This window comes from Ornithorhynchus anatinus, chromosome 4 (genome assembly GCF_004115215.2).
Source record: "Ornithorhynchus anatinus isolate Pmale09 chromosome 4, mOrnAna1.pri.v4, whole genome shotgun sequence".
NCBI classification, from domain to species: Eukaryota; Metazoa; Chordata; class Mammalia; order Monotremata; family Ornithorhynchidae; genus Ornithorhynchus; species Ornithorhynchus anatinus.
This window is the reverse complement of record NC_041731.1, coordinates 78,738,504-78,757,901: the sequence shown is the minus strand read 5'-3', so window position 1 is coordinate 78,757,901 and position 19,398 is coordinate 78,738,504. Positions and strand designations below refer to the sequence as shown.

General features: G+C 46.2%; 1 protein-coding gene across 1 annotated transcript in view; it reads left to right on the top strand.

The window, feature by feature from the left end:
- Positions 1–18,496, top strand: part of ZBTB41 (zinc finger and BTB domain containing 41) — a 40,407-nt gene extending 21,911 nt beyond the window's left edge. Inside the window, exons 5-11 of the mRNA XM_029064049.1 lie at positions 1,177–1,324; positions 4,843–4,972; positions 7,591–7,686; positions 9,382–9,488; positions 10,849–10,954; positions 15,262–15,350; positions 17,594–18,496. Coding sequence (XP_028919882.1) covers positions 1,177–1,324; positions 4,843–4,972; positions 7,591–7,686; positions 9,382–9,488; positions 10,849–10,954; positions 15,262–15,350; positions 17,594–18,255 — 1,338 coding nt within the window. The 3' untranslated portion in view covers positions 18,256–18,496. The remainder of the gene's footprint in view (positions 1–1,176; positions 1,325–4,842; positions 4,973–7,590; positions 7,687–9,381; positions 9,489–10,848; positions 10,955–15,261; positions 15,351–17,593) is intronic.
- Positions 18,497–19,398: the final 902 nt, after the last annotated feature.

Below are 19,398 nucleotides of genomic sequence, written 5' to 3'. Positions count from 1 at the left end.
GTATTTGAGCCTCGGTTTCTGCGGTCTGCACTGGTAATTTCGTATCATTTACCAGAGAAGCAGCGTGGCTCAGCGGAAAGAGCCCGGGCTTGGGGGGGGGGGTCGCAGGTCATGGGTTCGAATCCCGGCTCCGCCACTTGTCAGCTGTGTGACCGTGGGCGAGTCACTTACCTTCTCTGGACCTCAGTTCCCTCATCTGTAAAATGGGGATGAAGACTGTGAGCCTCACGTGGGACAACCCGATGACCCTGTATCTCCCCCAGCGTTGAGAACAGTGCTCTGCACATAGTAAGCGCTTAACAAATACCCACGTTATTATTATTATTATATCAACACACCCAGAGCAACGGGGAGGGAGGAGCGGAGGAAGAGTTAACACTGTCCGTTAGCCTTAAAGAAGAGGTCAGTCGGTTGTATTTATTGAGCGCTCACTGTACTCAAGTGAGTACAATGTAACAGACACGTTCCCTGCCCGCGATGAGCATAATAATGTTGGTATTAAGCGCTTACTGTGTGCAGAGCACTGTTCTAAGCGCTGGGGTAGATACAGGGGAATGAGGTGGTCCCACGTGAGGCTCACAGTCTTCATCCCCATTTTACAGATGAGGGAACTGAGGCCCAGGGAAGTGAAGTGACTCGCCCACGGTCACACGGCCGACAGGTGGCGGAGCCGGGATTGGAACTCACGACCGCGGACTCCAAAGCCCACGCTCTTTCCACTGAGCCACGCTGCTTCTCTAATAGAACAGAAATAGAATCAGCATATTAGAAAAGCATTACGGCAAAAATAAATACCTAAAGCGATTAAATAATTCAATGCTAAAGAGGACTGTTGAACTAGGGGTGGTGGAAATTAGTTGGGGAATGTCTCCTAGAGGAGGTGAACTTTCGGGAGTCCTTTACAGCTGGGGAGCGATGCGGTCCGGCAGATTTGAAGGCAGGAAGGAGTGTCGGGTACGGGCTAGATCGCGGACAAGGGGCCAGAGATGAGAAGAGTCAGCAGCGGGAAGGTGGTCGATGGAGACCACTGAAGCCGGCGGTCAAGAGTCGGTTTGAGGCGGAGAGAACTGGGTTAGCCACCTCGACTGTTTCGCTCGGTTCTGTCTCGATCGGTTTTCGTCGTCCCGATGATGAGTTTAAAATGCCCCCTTCCTCATCTGTGAATTTGTCATTTAGATTTGTAAGAAGTCTTTCACCCGAAGACCACACTTAGAGGAACATATGATTCTTCACACTCAGAACAAACCTTTCAAGTGTACCTATTGCGAAGAGCACTTCAGATCTCGGTTTGCGCGATTAAAGCACCAAGAGAAGTTCCACCTCGGTACGTAAGCCGCGCTTGTCCACCCAGGTGCCCGCTCCAAGTCGGTGGAGGCTTTTGCCCCCGGTGGTTGTCAGAGCTGTCAATTCCAGGTCTCTGAAAACACCTGAGAGTTTCCCATCAGGCCCGAAAGGACCCCAGACGGTGGCTTTTGGGCAGTCGGGCCGTCGTATTTATCGAGCACTTACTGTGTGCAGAGCACCGTACTAAGTGCTTGGAAGAGTACAGCGGAACAAAGTTGGGAGACCCGTTCCCGCCCGCGGTGAGCTTACGGTCTAGTACGTGCTCGCATTTTATTATTACAACTAACCCGAGGAAGGCGCTCGGAGGAGGCGATTTCAGTTGGGCCTTAAAGATGGGGGGAGAGGATGGTCTGATCGAGTGTTGGGTATCCCGTGTTGCCATTCGTAGAACCCTGCCATCTCTCTCGCGATGCACGAAAGTGGAAGAGGGAGTCCAGGAAGGGTGAGAGATGAGGCGGGGGGAAGGAAAAAGGACACGGTCATTTATCTCTCTACAGATCCTTTGCCCGTGAATTAATCTCTGCACTCCAGGTTAGGCCACGCTCGTCTCCCTCTGGCGGGTCGTAAATCTCCATGCAGCCACTGTCTTGGATCACTCTTGACCCTTCCCAGAAAAAGCCTCCGTTTGCAGATTTTTTTTTCCCCCTCCTTGGGTCTAGGTGAACCCCCATACCTCGTACACTTTTCATCCAAGGAGACCCTCCAGCATACTTTTTCTTCTCTTTTAGAAGAACTCCCCCCTTTACCTTAAAACACTCTTTCCTCAGGACACGACTAACTGGCAGGATAAAAGAGGACTTCGGGGAGAAAAATATACCCTTTCACAAAGTGAGGAGATCAGGAAGCTCTTTACAGAGTGGCGTGGTCCAGGGCAAATTAGATGAGCCCAAAAGGAGTTGGAAGATATCAAAGTGGATACTAAAATATTAGAGAGCTGGCTAGGGAATTGATGAGACCATTTGACAATTATGGGCTTAAAATGGGACTCTGGGAGTATTTCAATCAGAACACGTTAAAATTCAACAATTTCAAGACGACATTATTCATGGCATTTACCGAGTGCTTACTATGTGCAGAGCTTGGAACGTGCAAAGCGGCCACAGATAGAGACAGTCCCTACCCTTTGACGGGCTCACGGTCTAATCGGGGGAGACGGACAGACGAGAACGATGGCGATAAATAGGGTCGAGGGGAAGAACGTCTCATGAAAACAATAGCAAATAAATAGAATCAGGGTGATGTACATCTCATTAAACAAAAGAAATAGGGTGATGAAGATATATACGGTTGAGCGGACGAGCACAGTGCTGAGGGGAGGGGACGGGAGAGGGGGAGGAGCAGAGGGAAAGGGAGGAAGAGAGGGCTTAGGTGAGGGGAGGTGAAGGGGGTGGGGGTAGAGGGAGCAGAGGGAAAAGGGGAGCTCAGTCTGGGAAGGCCTCTCGGAGGAGGTGAGCTTTAAATAATGGGATGAAAACAGGGCTAGGAGGAGCAATCCTCAGGCTACGTACTGGTCCGGGCCACAGTGGTTGGAGATCAAAGTCTCCCGTTTGAAAAGTTGGGAAGGCGGCCTTGGCTCCCGCAGCACTGGGCGGGTGGAGGGAGACAATCCAGGCCACCTGTGGATTCCAGAGATGCTGGTATGGTGGAAGTTCTCTCGGGGCGGCTCACAAGTCGTACTTGCCTTCCTCTCCCATGAGGTCCGGGGTTTGGCTCTCACCGTTTGGGGCGGGGAAGAGAAGGACTCGAGTGGTCCCGGGCATGAGGAAGAATGAAAAGGAGACAGACAACAGACCCTTCCGTCTTTACTGAGGAAGATGATGGAGAAATCCCTTCGTCGAACTAGGTTTCTTGCTAGGAAATGGATCGGAGGAATTGAATCAAATTGTGGCAATTACACGGGGTTCTTTTAGAGCAATTCACTTAGAACCGTATGGCTTCTAACCAAAAGACTGAAAGAAGTCACTCCTTTGAGGGTTAGGGACCGTTTCTAATTCCCACCTCAGTATTCTCTCCCAGAGCTTCGTACGGTGCACAGCAAGTGCTTAGATTTTATAATTATAGCTAACTCAGGGAAGGCTTCTTGGAGGAGATGTTTTCGGTAGGGTTTTAAAGGTGGGAGGGAGGGTGGTCGGAGAAGCAGCGTGGCTCAGTGGCAAGAGCCCGGGCTTGGGAGTCAGAGGTCATGGGTTCGAATGTCGGCTCCGCCACTTGTGAGCTGTGTGACTGTGGGCAAGTCACTGAGCTTCTCTGTGCCCCAGGGACCTCATCTGTAAAATGGGGATGAAGACAGTGAGCCTCACGGGGGACAACCTGATGACCCTGTATCTCCCCCAGCGCTTAGAACAGTGCTCTGCCCATAGTAAGCGCTTAACAAATACCATCCTTGTTATTATTATTATGTACTGTTTGATATCCTATGTTGACATTTGTTAAACCCTGTCATCTCTCTCATGATAATCTTCCTAATTCTGGTCATCCCGTCTCTGCCACTTGTCAGCTGTGTGACTGTGGGCAAGTCACTTAACTTCTCCGTGCCTCAGTTACCTCATCTGGAAAATCGGGATTAAGACTGGGAGCCCCACGTGGGGCAACTTGATTCCCCTGTGTCCACCCCAGCGCATAGAGCAGTGCTCTGCGCATAGTAAGCGCTTAACAAATACCAACATTATTATTATTATTATTATTATTCTGCTGTGCAAAAATAGGCCCCTCTCTGGCCACCGATATCACCTTCCACCCCTTTTGAAGTACACAGAGTTCCTAGCCGGAAATTTATGTTTTCAGTCCCTCATGTACTTAGTTACATCCCTCTGTAGGACACTTACTCCACCTGAAGATTCTCCTCCTTAGAATTCCCGTTTCAGGGTATCCTTCCCAATCCGGGACATCCCTCACCCCTTCCATGAAAACTAAATACCTTCCCTTGAAACCCTGCCTCCAGGACTTATTGCTCGAAAATTCACCTGCCTTGTCTTCGGGTCTACTATCCAGTGAGATGTGACTAGTACATAACTAAGACTGTAAACTAATCCAATTGATTGCAGATAGAATGAATTTAAAGAACTCTTTCTTCCCCGTCCCTTACTCCTTACCCCTCTGTCCCCTCTGACTCCCAGGCCTGTGCGCTTTTCCACTTGGCCCACTGCTTCCAAGATAAACTTGGACTAGCAAAGGTAGTCATGGAAAATAGAAAGTACTAAAGTGGAGATTCTAAGAGTATTTCCTTCAACTTTCTGAAAAGTAGTTAATATTCAAAATACTTAAGCAAGATGCTGAATTTTCTGTATATTCCATGCATACTATCAAATATCTTCAGCAGAAATGATTTGTACTGATTTATTGTACTTGGAAACCTTGATATCTAATACAAATCATGTGAATTGCATTGTTGAATGATTTTTCCGTAGATAAAGTGTGCTCTAGCCCACATATGCACAGCGGGGTTTAACTTTTAATGTTTAAAGCTAAACGATTTAAACTCATTTCCCCTTCGTTTAGGACCATTTCCATGTGATATCTGTGGGCGCCAGTTCAATGACACTGGAAATCTGAAACGCCATATAGAATGTACTCATGGCGGCAAGAGGAAATGGACTTGTTTTATTTGTGGAAAATCAGTGAGAGAAAGGTGAGTGATTGGTCTAAGGACAGAATACCAACATCAAATCTGTGAAAATGACAGAGGTGATCACGGTGGTAATTGTTAAGATGTAACAATCTTAAAATCGGGTAAAATATCTCTTTTGAGGATCCGGAAGATCGAGGCGCTGATTGAGCTCCGTTCAAGTCGTGGTAATCAGCTTTGTATAAGAGCTCTGGAAAGCCGTGAAGCCGTGATTAACTTCCTTCCATCCCAGTGTAGGAAAGAGAATGGGCTCCTGTAAATGAGTCCAGCTTCATTAACATTTTTGCACAAACGCTAATAAATTAGTTGGCTTGAATTAGCTTGTTTCCCTTCTCTGTCCCTGAAAAACTACCTCTTAGCTAACGACTCTCTTCCCACTTGGTGAGAATTGCGAGGTAGAATGAAGCCTAAACCTGGCCCATGTATTAGTAATAATGGTATTTTGAAGCACGAGCCTTCAAAGCCTGACTGAAATCATCTCTTCCAAGAAGCCTTCCCTGAATACCCTCTCTTCTACCCATTCTGTTCTCCCTCCCTGGGACTGGAGATCACTCACTCAAGGAGTTTGACGATGATGATGATGGTATTTGTTAAGCGCTTACTATGCGGCAGACACTGTTCCGAACACTGGGATAGATACAAGCTAATCAGGTTGAACACAGTCCCCGCCTCTCATGGGGCTCACAGTCTTGATCCCCATTCTACAGATGACGTAGCTGAGGCACTGGGAAGTGAGTTGCCCAGGGTCTCGCAGCAGATGAGTGGCGGAGCCGGGATAGGAGTCCTTCCGACTCCCAGGCCTGTGCTCTATCCAGTAGGACGTGCTGCTTTGGAAAGGAAAGGTAGGAGGGAATTGGGGTGATAACTAGAGGAAGACACGGGGGTCGAGGTTGTTTTAGGGTAGGGGATATAGGCATGTTTGAAAGTGGGGAAGGTTAAAGGAGGCAATCAGGGATGGAAGGAAGGAAGGGACAAGTGTTTTGCTAAGGTAACTCTTTCCTTGAGATACTGCTGGAAGGATGGGAGTGCTACGGCCCAGGCCACGCACTCCACTCCTCGGCCGCTAACCTCCTCACTGTCTTGATCTTGCCCGTCCCCCATCGATCCCTAGCCCATGTCCAGAGGCCTGGAACGCCCTCCCTCCTCACATCTGCCAATCGAACTCTCTTCCCCCCTTTAAAGCCCTACTGAGAGCTCACCTCCTCCAGGAGGCCTTCCCAGACCGAACCCCCTTTTCCTCTGCTCCTCCTCCCCTCCCCATCGCCCCCACTCCCTCCCTCGGCTCTACCCCCTTCCCCTCCCCGCAGCACTTGTGTATATTTATACATATTTATTATTTTATTTACCTAATTAATAGTGTGTATGTATCTATAATTCTATTCATCTATTTTGATGCCTGTCTGCTTGTTTTGTTGTCTGTCTCCCCCTTCTAGACTGTGAGCCCTTTGTTGGGTAGGGATTGTCTCTATCTGTTGCCCAATTGTACTTTCCAAGTGCTTAGCGCTCAATAAATATGAATGAATAAATGAATGAGTGTCAAAAGGGGAGCAGGAGGGGATTGGGACTGAGACTGTGAGCCCTATATGAGACATGGATTGTGTTTGACCTGATTAACTTGTATCTACCCCAACGCTTAGAACAGTGCTCAGCACATAGTAAGTGCTTAACAAATAGCATTAAAACAAGAGGAACGAGGAGATTTTTAGGGAGATCATACCTGATGGTTTTTATTTTATTGATGAAACCTGTCAAGATCAATGGGGCAGAAAGAGATGGGGGTGAGGAGCCAGGCTTGAGAAGGGAGTTCAAAATCCGAAACATTTGGCAAGGGCAGTGGGCAAGAGGGTTAAGGATGAGGCAATACTGATGCTGAGCCGAGGAGAGAGCAGAGTTCGAGTAGGTGAGGGTGAATTTCAGATGAGGGTGTATTTGTATTTCCTCTGGCAGTGCTTCGCAGCTCATGCACAAGAGCAGAGGAAGCACACTGTGGAAGTGATCCAGGGTTGATGGTCTGAGAATTGACGGAGTGTTAGGGCTGCGATCAGATTTCGGCTATGCCGAAGGTCTGAAAAGTCAATCTGTAGTCCAGTGTGAATTAAATTTCAGTTTTTCAATTCATGACTTTTGGGGAACGTATTAATGACCTAGTCCCTGGTTGATCTCTCATCTCTGCCCCCCCAGATCTCCTTCAAGGGCAACTCTGGCACTTCCCTACCACCCGAGCACTTGGATATTTTCACCCCTTCCATCACACTTATGTGCATATTCCTACCTGTAATTTATTTGAACATCTGTCCCTTCCCCTAGATTTGTAAACTCAAGGATTATGTTTATTAATTCTATTGTTCTCTCCCAAGTTCTTAGCACAGCACTATGCACAGAGTAGGTATGTTATTGATTGTTCATATATCTGAGGTTCTTTACTGTCTATTGTCCGTTAATTCTATTTTACTCTCCCAAGTGCTTAGTACAGTGCTCTGCACACACTAAGCGCTCAGTAAATACTACTGATTGATTTACAATATCCTCTTCTGTACTTAATATATCGATCATATCAGTACTAGGAGTTATAAGTTGATCGGTAATGCTTCCTAAATTTTTTGGCCTCTGTTTGAACACAGAACAACTTTGAAAGAGCACCTGAGAATTCACAGTGGTGAAAAACCTCATCTTTGTAGCATCTGCGGGCAGAGTTTTCGACATGGAAGTTCCTACAGGTAATTAAATTTTATCAAGCGTAGCCTGACCCCTTTCAACAAAACTTAATGAGTGTTGGGCTCGTATTATCAGATAGTATATCTACAAATGGGTAGGACATTGGGATGATGATATGTACATTGTGTTAATGTTCAGATACAAGTGGATTTAATATTGAAAACCTTTCAGTCGGAATACGTGAAGGTTTTTGTTGGGTTTTTTTTTAAGCCTCTTGTTAAGTAAAGTGGTGTTTGAAAATGCATACACAGAGGCAGTGAGGCCCAGTGGAAATAAAATGGGCCTGGGAGTCAGAAGACCCGGGTTCTAATTCCGGCTCCACCATATGCCTGCTGTGTGACCTTGGGCAAGTCACTTAATTTCACTGTGCCTCAGTTCCCTCATCTGCAAAATGGGAATTCAGTACCTGTGCTCCTACTTGGGCTGTGAGCCCCACTGGGGACCTGATTGTCTTGTTCCTGCCCCAGTGCTTAGTACAATGTTTGGCAATTATTATCATTACCATATCCTGAATACTTGGGAAAATCTTCATTTTAAGATTAATATCAGAAATTCTGTTTCTTAAATGATCAGTTAACTTTGCATTTTCATGTTCTGTATTTAACGATCCCATATGCAATTTAAACTTGCAAAGGGGGCAACTTTTATAAATGGTTGGAGGAAAAGAATAATAGGAGAAATAAGCATTGATTTTTTTTTTTTTTTAACCAGTTTTTTAGTGGTATTTGTTAGGTGTTTACTCCCTACTAAGTACCAGAGTAGATACAGGATTATTATATCACAACACGGTTTCTGTCCCACATGAGGTTCGCAGTCTAAAGAGGGAGGGAGTGCGGCAACTTATCCCCATTTTAAAGATGAGGAAACTAAGGCTCAGAGAGGTTAAATGACTTAACCAAGGTGATTCAGCAGGGGCAGAGCTGGGGCTGGAACTGGATCTCCTGATTTCTAGTCCCAGGCTCTTTCCCCTAAGTTACATTGCGTATTTGAAAACCTCTAAGCCTGAGAATTTTCAGTTATTAACTTTAACTCTGCATTTCATTCATTTTACTCATCTAGAAGAGTAAGTTGTATCACTTCAATTATTTTGGACTTACATGCCGGTTTCCTCATCTTTTTTTTCCAAAACCCCAGTTTTTTCTTAACAGTCTTGCAGTCTGATTTTAGAATAACATAAAACATGTATTCCATAGTTTGAGTTGCAAATGTATTCATGCTCTTTATACATTAGGCCACTAAAATTAAGCCACTAAAATACTGGGCCCCTACTGTGGAAAGCTCAGTGGAAAGAGCCCGGGCTTGGGAGTCAGAGGTCATGGGTTTGAATCCCGGCTCCGCCATTTGTCAGCTGGGTGACTGTGGGCAGGTCACTTAACTTCTCTGGGCCTCAGTGACCTCATCTGGAAAATGGGGATCAAGACTGTGAGCCTCACGTGGGACAACCTGATTACCCTGTATCTACCCCAGCGCTTAGAACGGTGCTCTGCACGTAGTAAGCGCTTAACAAATACCAACATTATTATTAATAATAAAATTGTAATGTATTCATGTAATATCCTCTATGCTAAAAATGAATGTGAAACGAACCGTTTTGTTCTATTTAAAGCTAACCAAAAAATAACTTTCATCAGTTTATCAGTTTATTTTTACCTCTTTGATCCGTCTTAAATCCGCTGAATATTCATATGTTCATGTAGACTTCACTTGCGAGTCCACCACGATGATAAGAGATATGAATGTGATGAATGTGGAAAAACATTTATTCGTCATGACCATTTAACAAAGCACAAAAAAATACATTCAGGTAAGTTACACCATAGGGCGTCAATATGAAAATACGAAACAAGCGAATTGAAAATTAACGTTGATGTTTTCATCGTATATTTACTAAGCCACCCCTGGATGCATGGAGTGTGCCTTTTAAATGTGGTATTTGAAAAAGTAGGGTATTTGAAAAAGTAGATCAGTATCCTAGAATTTGCAGTGGAATGCCCTGAAGCCTTCAGTCAAATTTCCACTATCGCTAATGCCGTAGTTGGAAAATACACATTGATTTTTCACATTTTGGAGTTGGGGGTTACCAGAATTTTAGGAGGAGTGAGGGGAAGAGTAAATAGCGTAGAGTGGAATTATTTTAATCAGGAGTTTAAGATTTTTGTCTTATCGTGAGTGTTTAAAAATCTGTGTGTAAAAGAAGATGCCTTAAGAGTATCCTGATCACTTTCAGATCTTCTTACTGTATTTTTAACTTTCAACCTCTGGGGATTTCTCTCATATTTTCCTCTCAGATTGATGTTCAGGAAGTGCTAAGAGAGAAAGACAACTCTGTGAGCAGAGTAATGGGAGAGAGCCAACTCTGTGAGCACAGTAGAACAGGTGATTATTATTATTATTGTAAATATAAAGTAAACTATGAAGTGCACTACGATCAGTAGTAATTCCTCACAGCATCCCTATCAGGTAGGTCGCTATTATTGTTATATTCATCGTCATCACCACTTAGCAGAGAACGAGCTGGTGACTCTGCAAAACCAGGACTCTAAATTCCCAGTTCCTCAGATTCCCGCAACCTTAATTGGGCATTAGCAGAAAGAGACATAAAATGAGAGGACACAACCTTTAAAAACCATATCTTCTGTTCTTCAAGGTGACAAGTGGGCAGAGGAATTGAAGATATCTGGTGTTTTCCTTTCACTTCGTTTGGGAAGGCAAGAAATCCCCAAGGGTGAAAAGTCATTTTCAAATATAGAATACAGAGATCTGAAATTGTTCATGCCCTTTTCATGAATATGTGTCTGAGCAGCCCCTTAAAGGGGCTAAGAGTAATTTCTCTGGATGTAGCGTGATGGCGTGACAAAGACCTGAGTTGAGGAGTAAGACGATGTTCTCCTGCCTGTTAATTTGCGAAATATTTCAGATCTCAAAAAAGTCCCTCGTAGCGGTTGGTGAGGGAGGAGACTCATAAAACAGGAAAACGAGTCTGCACAGAGCGAGGTTCAGATTGGTGATCAGAAGGGAAAGAAACCAAATAATAGCTGGCTGTGCCTCCGATGTCTTCTTACGCTGCCTGGAGTCTCTCATCTACAATGTGACTTGTTTGTTTCTGTCCGTTATTTCTGAAAGATTTTAAAGTAATCGTGATTTTCCTGGGCCCTTATTTCAAGGTGAAAAAGCACATCAGTGTGAGGAATGTGGAAAATGTTTTGGTCGTAGGGATCACCTCACTGTTCATTACAAAAGTGTTCACCTTGGAGAGAAGGTGTGGCAAAAGTAAGTGACAGTCTTGAGTTTTTTCGCAACTGTTAAACTAGATACAGTTTTTTAGTGAATTTTTGATTTTCCAGGGATCCGTTATCCAATTTGTAGAATTATCCTTTTTTTTCTCTCCCTCCTGCTTGCCATTTTGGGCTTAATTGCACTTTAACGCCAGAGTATAGAGAGCGAGAAAGAAATCAGGCGAACCGCAGAGCTAGCCTATTTTTATTGCTGATTGAAGGTTGAGGGACGGAGGCTATCGAGAATGATGCCTAACATGATGGAATGGTGTTATCTTTCAATTCCAATTGTCTGAGCTATCCGAGGTAAGAAGAGGCAGGAGTAATTGCTCTATGTTCCCAAAATTTGATACGGTCAAATTTAAATCTGTACTGTGATGATGCCGTTTTGTTGGAGAAGAAAGACCTTTCATCTGTTTTGAACTTTTGTTGATATAATAGTCTCGGTTGGACAGAAATCAGATATTTGTGCCAGTGCCTCCGTTTATCACGGAGCGTCTATGTGTTGAAGAGAAGTCCACTGTAAAGAAAATACGTTTAACCGTTGATGTCATCCCTTTTCCCACCCCAAAGTTTTATGTTTTAGAACTGTCTTCATTTGAGAGAGGAAAACAATGGACTCTTCCTCCTCTTTTCCTGTATTGCAGAGTTCTCTCCCTTTCAATTTCCTTCTCTCCTTAGGCCTTTATTTTCTTCCTTTACTGTGTCTCTTCCTTCATCATCAGTGGGAATTATTGAGCATCTGGTGTGTGCAGAGCACTGTACTCAGTGTTTGGAAGAGTACATCAGAGTTGGTAGACACATTCCCTGCCCACGACGACTTTACAATCTCTCTCCCTTTCCTTGTCTTTCAACTCATATATCTCCATCTTTGTCCTTCCTATTCTTTCTTACGCATCTTTCTCCTTCCTTACCTTGCTTCTCTTCTGTCTGATGATTCACCTCTTCTTTCTCCGTTCTTATATTCCATCTCACTGAGTGTCTGTCCTCTGTTTTCATTTCCTGTCTTGCAGCCTCCCTTCCCTTCCGTGCCTTTTCCCTGATTTGCTCTATGCCTCATCCTCTTCCCCTCCCTTGTCCTTTTTTCCCTTCCATTTCCTAGTCAGTCCATCTCGTTCTTTTCTCCGTTGGCTTTCACTCTCCCGCCATAGCTACATTCCTTACAGTTCTTCTCTTAATCCTCTTTCCCTGTCCCTCAGACCTCCCTCTTGTCAGTCCGTCTTCCCCCGGCCATCCCGGGGTCTGCCACGTACGTCAGAGACGTTCCCTCACCGAGTTGCACTGGGCTGCAGCGGGACGGGGAAAGGCCCGGAGGCTGTCGTGGCCTAGAGGATAGAGCACGGGCCTGAGAGTTGGAAGGACCTGGGTTCTAATCCTGACTCCGCCACTTGTCTGTTGTGTGACCTTGGGCAAGTCATTTCACTTCCTCTGTGCCTCCTCTGTAAAATGGGGATTAAATACCCGTCCTCCCTCCTGCTTAGACTGTGAGCCCCACAGGGAATAGGACTGCATCTGACCTAACTAACTTGTGCCCACCGCAGTGTGTAGAACACTGTTCAACACATAGTAAATACATAACAGATACCAGAAGAAAGGGATCAGTTCATCGATCAGTGGCATTTATTGAGCACTCACTGTGTGCAGAGCGCTAAGCGCTTTTGAGTCTCAGTGTGGCCTGAAGGTGAGGAGTCCCAGAAAGCATTGGCTTCTCTGAAGTTCCCCCCAATTATAATTTTCAAACCCAAAATAGGTAGGGGCGTAAACATGACGGGAAGGAAGAGGGATGACATCCTGAAAGATACCTCCCCTTCCATGCTAGGGGATGGGAGGGAACAGAGAGGAGAAGACTGAAGGTGGAGATGGAAATATTCATCATTCATTCAGTCGTATATATTGAGCACTTACTGTGTGCCGAGCACTATACTAAGCGCTTGGGAGGATACAAAATAACAATAGACATACTACCTGCCTAGAGGGAATAATCTAGAGGGAGACAGCAGGGCGAATAGAGCTTTAAATGGCCAGGAAGTGCACAGTTATTCAGTCGGTCATTTTGATTAAACGCTTACTATGTGCAGAGCACTGTACTAAGCGCTTGGGAAAGTAGGATACAGCAATAAACAGCGGTATTGCCTGTCCACAACGAGCTCACAGTCTGGGGTTGGGGGGGGGGGGGGGAGACATTAATGCAAATAAATAATCGTAATAAGAGAGTACGGTTATTATTATTACGTGAGAGTACGATGCGAGACAGTCACATTCCCTGCCCGCAGAGAGCTCACTTCATAGAGTGGGATTGTATGCACTCTGCCTTATACTCTCTCCTTGCTTTGACGAGCATCTTCTATATCCACACGTGTACAGTTCCAATACTTAGAAGCCCAAGAGCCCTTAGATCCAGGAACCGGGTAGGAACCATAATCTGATACGATAGCTCACTGTTGGCAGGGTATGTGTCTACCAACTCTGTTACAATAATAATGTTGGTATTTGTTAAGCGCTTACTATGTGCCGAGCACTGTTCTAAGCACCGGGGGAGATCGGAGGTTATCAGCTTGTCCCAGGTGGGGCTCCCAGTCTTCATCCTCATTTATCAGATGAGGTAACTGAAGCACAGAGAAGTTAAGTGACTTGCTCAAAATCACACAGCTGATAAGTGGTGGATCCGCGATTAATAATAACGTTCGTTGGTCGTTGTTAAGCGCTTACGATGTGCGGAGCACTGTTCTAAGCGCTGGGCTAGATACAGGGTAATCAGGTTGTCCCACGTGAGGCTCACGGTCTTCATCCCCATTTCAGATGAGGTAACTGAGGCACCGGGAAGTGAAGTGACTTGCCCACAGTCACACAGCTGCCAAGTGGCAGATCCGGGATTCGAATCCATGACCTCTGACTCCCAAGCCCGGGCTCTTTCCACTGAGCCACGCTGCTTCTTGATTAGAACCCACGACCTCTGACTCCCAAGCCCGGGCTCTTTCCATTAAGCCACGCCGCTTCTCTCCCAAGCGTTCAGTATAGCGTTTTGTACACAGTAAGTGTTCAATAAATGCCATTGGTTGGTGTACATTCATTCTGACTGTTGTGGAGAGATCCCCGACAAGCGTTTAGGGAATAGTAAATCCAACATCCACTGAAGCGGTGGCAGAATTGGAGGAAGAAGGCGAGCTTCTTGTCTTACGCTATTGAGTCGTCTCCAACCCAGAGCGATGCCCTGGACACATTCGTTCATTCATTCAGTAGTATTTATTGAGCGCTTACTATGTGCAGAGCACTGTACTAAGCGCTTGCAGTGTCCACCTCGGCAACAGATAGAGACAATCCCTGCCCATTGAGGAGCTTACAGTCTAATCACGGGCTTAGTGTCTAATCAATAATAATGTTGGTATTTGTTAAGCGCTTACTATGTGCAGAGCACTGTTCTAAGCGCTGGGGGAGATACGGGGTCATCAGGCCGTCCCACGTGAGGCTCACAGTTAATCCCCATTTTCCAGATGAGGGAACTGAGGCACGGAGACGTTAAGTGACTTGCCTACGGTCACACAGCTGACGAGTGGCGGAGCCCGGGATTAGAACCCATGACCTCTGACTCCCAAGCCCGGGCTCCTTCCACTGAGCCACGCTGCTTCTCTCTCCCAGAGCACCCCACTTCCATCTGCAATCGTTCCGATAGCGTATCCTTCGAATTTTCTTGGTAAAAATACGGAAGCGGTGTCCCATTGCCTTCTTCCGCGCAGTCAGCTTGAGTCTCCGCCCTCGACTCTCTCCCGTGCCTCCGCTGTCCCGCCAGATGTGTTTGGATTTGTAGCAGGTTGCCTTCCATTCCCAGTCACCGGCCAAGCTAGGAATGGAATGGGGAGGCCTCTGCTCCTCCCTCCCTCTCGTAGCCGAGGCTGGTAGGGGACTGGAAACTCTCCGGGGGCGATTCTGAGAGGAGAAGCGGCAAGTGGAGCGTGGTTATTTTTGTTCCTGAAGTTCCAAGTCGCTGGCCAGAGAATTTGCTTTCAGTGGAACCGTCATCTGGTGTAAAACCTTTAGGGAACATCTCTAAGTGGGCAGGGAATGTGTCTGTTTATGGTTACATTGTACTCTCCTAAGCACTCAGGACAGTACTTTGCACACAGTAAGTGCTCAATAAATATGACCGACTGAATGAAAGTTCAACTCATTGAGAATCCGCCCTCCCCTTCTCCGCTCTTGGGACATGGCAGAAAAGTGACCGCTGCTCCCCAGTGAATAATCATTGCTGCCCTCTTTAAAAGCCGTTGGATGTGACTTAAGTTGAAACTTTTTTTAATTTTCTAGATACAAAGCCACATTTCATCAATGTGAAGTTTGTAAGAAGGTTTTTAAAGGCAAATCGAGTTTGGAAATGCATTTTAGGACGCATTCAGGTAAAATGAATAAATACGCTTATGTGTTTTTTAACTAAGAGGGTAAACTGAAAGTTTGAATTTTTTCAATGAAGATTTTTCATTTCCCCGTTAAAATCTGTGGGCCAAGCACTCCATTTTCCTTTCCCGATGTCTCAGTCCTCAGAATTTGCTTTTTCACTTCTTCAAAATAAGATTTTGAATGAGTGGCAATGGCTTTCCCATCACTGTAGACGGCACTGCCGTCCTTCCTGTCTCACAAGCCCGTAATCTTGGTGTTATCTTTGACTCCTCTCCGTCACTCAACCTACATATTCTATCCATCGCTAAATCCTGTCGGTCCCACCTGCCCAACGTAGCTAAAATCCACCCTTTCCTCTCCATTCAAACTGCTACCCCTTAATATAGTCACTCATCCTATTCCGCCTGGATTACTTCATCAGCCTCCTTGCCGACCTCCCAACCTCTTTTCTCGCCCCGCTCCAGTCCCGACTCCACTCTGCGGCCCGGATCATTTTTCTACCGAAACGTTCAGGACGGGTCACCCCGCTCCTGGGAAGACTCCAGTGGCTGCCCAAACTCCAGTGGCTGCCCATCCACCTCCACATCAAACAAAAATTCCTCACCATTGGCTTTAAGGCACTCCACCATCTTGTCCCCTCCTCCCTCGCCTCGCTTCTCTCCCCTCTTCAAAGCCCTACTGAGCGCTCACCTCCTCCGGGCGGCCTTCCCAGACTGAGCCCTCCCTTTCCCTTGGCTCCTCCTCCCCTCCCCATTCCCTCTACTCCCTCCGCTCTTCCCCCTTCCCCTTCCCACACCACTTGCGCATAGGTGTATATATTATTTACTACTCTATTTATTTTGTTAATGATGTGTATCTCTGATTCTGTTAATCTCGATGCTATTGACGCCCGACTGCTTGTCCGTCGCCCCCGTTTAGACTGTGAGCCCGTCGTTGGGCAGGGATTGTCTCTCCCTGTTGCTGGAATGTACATTCCAGGCACTCAGTACAGTGCTCTGTACATAGTAAGCGCTCAATAAATGCGATTGAATGAATGAATGAATGAATGAATGTGAGCCCCGTCCGACCTGATTATCTCTTATCTAGCCCAGTGCTTAGATCGGCGTTTGGCATATAGTAAGCATTAAACAAATACCGCAATGGTAGCAGGGCAGAGGGATGCTTTAGAAAGGAGGAGAATAGAGTGACTTTTTTTAAAATGATATTCGTGAAGCTCTTACTATGTGCCGGGCACCGTACTGAACGCCGGGGTAGATACGAGCTAATCGGTTTGGACGCAGTCCCTGTCCCACATGGGGCTCACGGTCTTTAACTCCATTTTACAGATGGGGTAGCCGAGGCACAGAGGAGTTAAGTGACTTGCCCAAGGTCACACAGCAGCTATTAGAACACAGGTCCTTTTGACTTCCAGGCTGGTGCTCTATCCACTAGGCCATGCTGCTTTTCGTGACAGTTAAACAAACTTTTAGATAACATTTTAGTTAATCTCTGATTTTTAGATAATTCCCTAGTTCTGTGATTCTATGAGGAATTTTCAGTGTCACGTAACATGGTGAAATTGTAATACTTTCGGGCCAGAAAAGTTTTCTTCATTTTAGCTTTCCTAATGATTATTATTTTAATGAATCTAAGTGAATTGGCCATTCTCTGTTCTCAGATACTTATTTTATGGCTGTCGTTAAGTGACCCAAAATCTTAGCAGTCATGTGAAAGTTTGGAATATTTTTTGTACCTCGGTCAGTCAATCAGTGGAATTTATAGAGAAGCAGCGTGGCTCAGTGGAAAGAGCACGGGCTTTGGAGTCAGAGATCATGGGTTCGAATGCCGGCTCGGCCACTTGTCAGCTGTGTGACTCTGGGCAAGTCACTTAACTTCTCTGTGCCTCAGTTCCCTCATCTGTAAAATGGGGATTGAGACTGTGAGCCCCACGTGGGACCACCTGATTCCCCTGTGTCTACCCCAGCGCTTAGAACAGTGCTCGGCGCATAGTAAGCGCTTAACAAATACCAACATTATTATTGAGCGCTTACAGTGTGCAGAGCCCCGAACGAAGCGTTTGGAAAAGTACAGTATAACAGAGTTGGTAGATGCGATCCTTACCTGCAAGGAGCTTACAGTCCACAGGGAGAGACAGACATTAAATCAGATTACGGAGAGGAGAGATACAATATGAAAATGTTTATATGTGGCGGATGTCTTATAATAGCTCAACCCTTTTTAATGACATCTTTTTCTCACATAGGTGAAAAACCGTACAAATGTCAAATTTGTAACCAACCTTTTAGAATCAAGAAAACTCTAACGAAACACATGGTTATCCATTCTGACGCCCGGCCTTTCAACTGTCAGTACTGCAACGCGACGTTTAAACGGAAAGACAAATTGAAGTACCACATCGACCACGTGCACGGCATCAAATCTGCGGACGAGACGCTCGCTTCTGCTTCCGAGGAGAAACTGGCCCCCTTGCCAGTGGAGTATACGGCCGATGGCAAATCTTACCGAACAGAGACGAAACCGTACCCACAGCAGCCGAAGGATTATCAGTCCGAGCCCAAAACTCTGTTAGAGAACGTGCCCGCCGAAGTCTGCGTGCCGGTGGCCCTGGTACCCGTCCCGATGCCCGACGCTCAGACCGATTTAGTGCGTCATACCACCAGCCTCCCACCTCCTCCCGCTCACGGTATCCTCCCTCCTCAGCCGCAACCCTCGGACTATCCGCGGGCGTCGGATTTGGCGTTTTTGGAAAAATACACCCTCACTCCCCCGCCTGCAAATATAGTCCATCCCGTCCGGCCAGAACAGATGCTAGACCCCCGAGACCAGTCGTACCTCGGGACGCTCTTGGGGCTCGATACGGCGCCTTCCGGGCAGAACGTTTCCGACGGTGGACGTGAGTCATGATCAGACATTCCGGAAGAAAAACCTTCTGGCGGTGTACGGTGCCGGTGGCTACTCTAGTCGAATAAGGCTGCTACAGTTTGCATTTTCTCTGGCCTCCCGGGGCCTCCAAAGCGTTGGATGGAGATCGCGAGATAGGCACGTGTATATATGAACCCGAGAGGACACATTTTGGTGCATAATATTTAAAGTGTATATCTTGTGATTTGAAAGATTTTCAAATATTTTAGATGTTAACTTTTTATTAGGATCGCAGATATCTTTTTTAGACCTAATAGCTATAGGAATTTTTGATACGTAGTCACCGGTGGAAAAATGAGTCCGTGTGTTTGAAATCGTGCCCTCTCCCTCCGAACAAATTATTTTTGATTGTCCGTGGTCCCGAGAGAGGAAGTCTAAGGGTGAGCCAAGCATTTGACATTCACGCGGCGAGGAAGAAGATCTAAACTGGCGGATTCTTAGTTGTCTCCTCTCTTCGATTGGAATTCTGCATTGGTTGTCTAAAGATAGAGCGAATGCCCGGCTTCCTTTAAGTCAGTCTTGCCCTGTTTTCCCCATTTGATTTTGGGGGAGGTTATCTACGGGCATGAAAGCGGTGCCGGAAGCGAGAAAGGCCTGGCCTGACTTTGGCTCCGGTGTTTAAGAAAAAAATCTCGGAATAGGTGTGCAGTAGGGGGTGGGGAGGGGCTGCATCCCCCAGCCCTGGCTCCTAGCATGCGATGTTGACTGTTTCTTTGATCCTTCTTTGATCGTCAGCAGCTGTAGTTCAGTCTCACCTCTCCCCTTTTACCCTTCCCTGAGATCCTGGGGCTGTGTGCCTTGGGCACCCCCTTCCCAAATTCCTCCTAACCCCCATGAAAGCCACATCATCTCTGTAACAGGGAGGTGAAGGGGGAAGTGGAGGCTGACGGAATGCCTAGCTTTTTTTTTTAACCTTGAGCACTGAGTGGTGTATTTACTAAAAAAGTGGAAGGATAATGTCCCAAATAATCCAACCACGCGACACTCCCCTGCCTATGCCCGAATGGCATCAAGATATTGGCGTTCAGTTCGAAAAATGAAAAGTAGCACTTAAGTTTTTCAGGATCTGACGATACGTGGTATAGAAATGAAGATCAGAGGAGAGGGAAACTATGCCGATTTGTC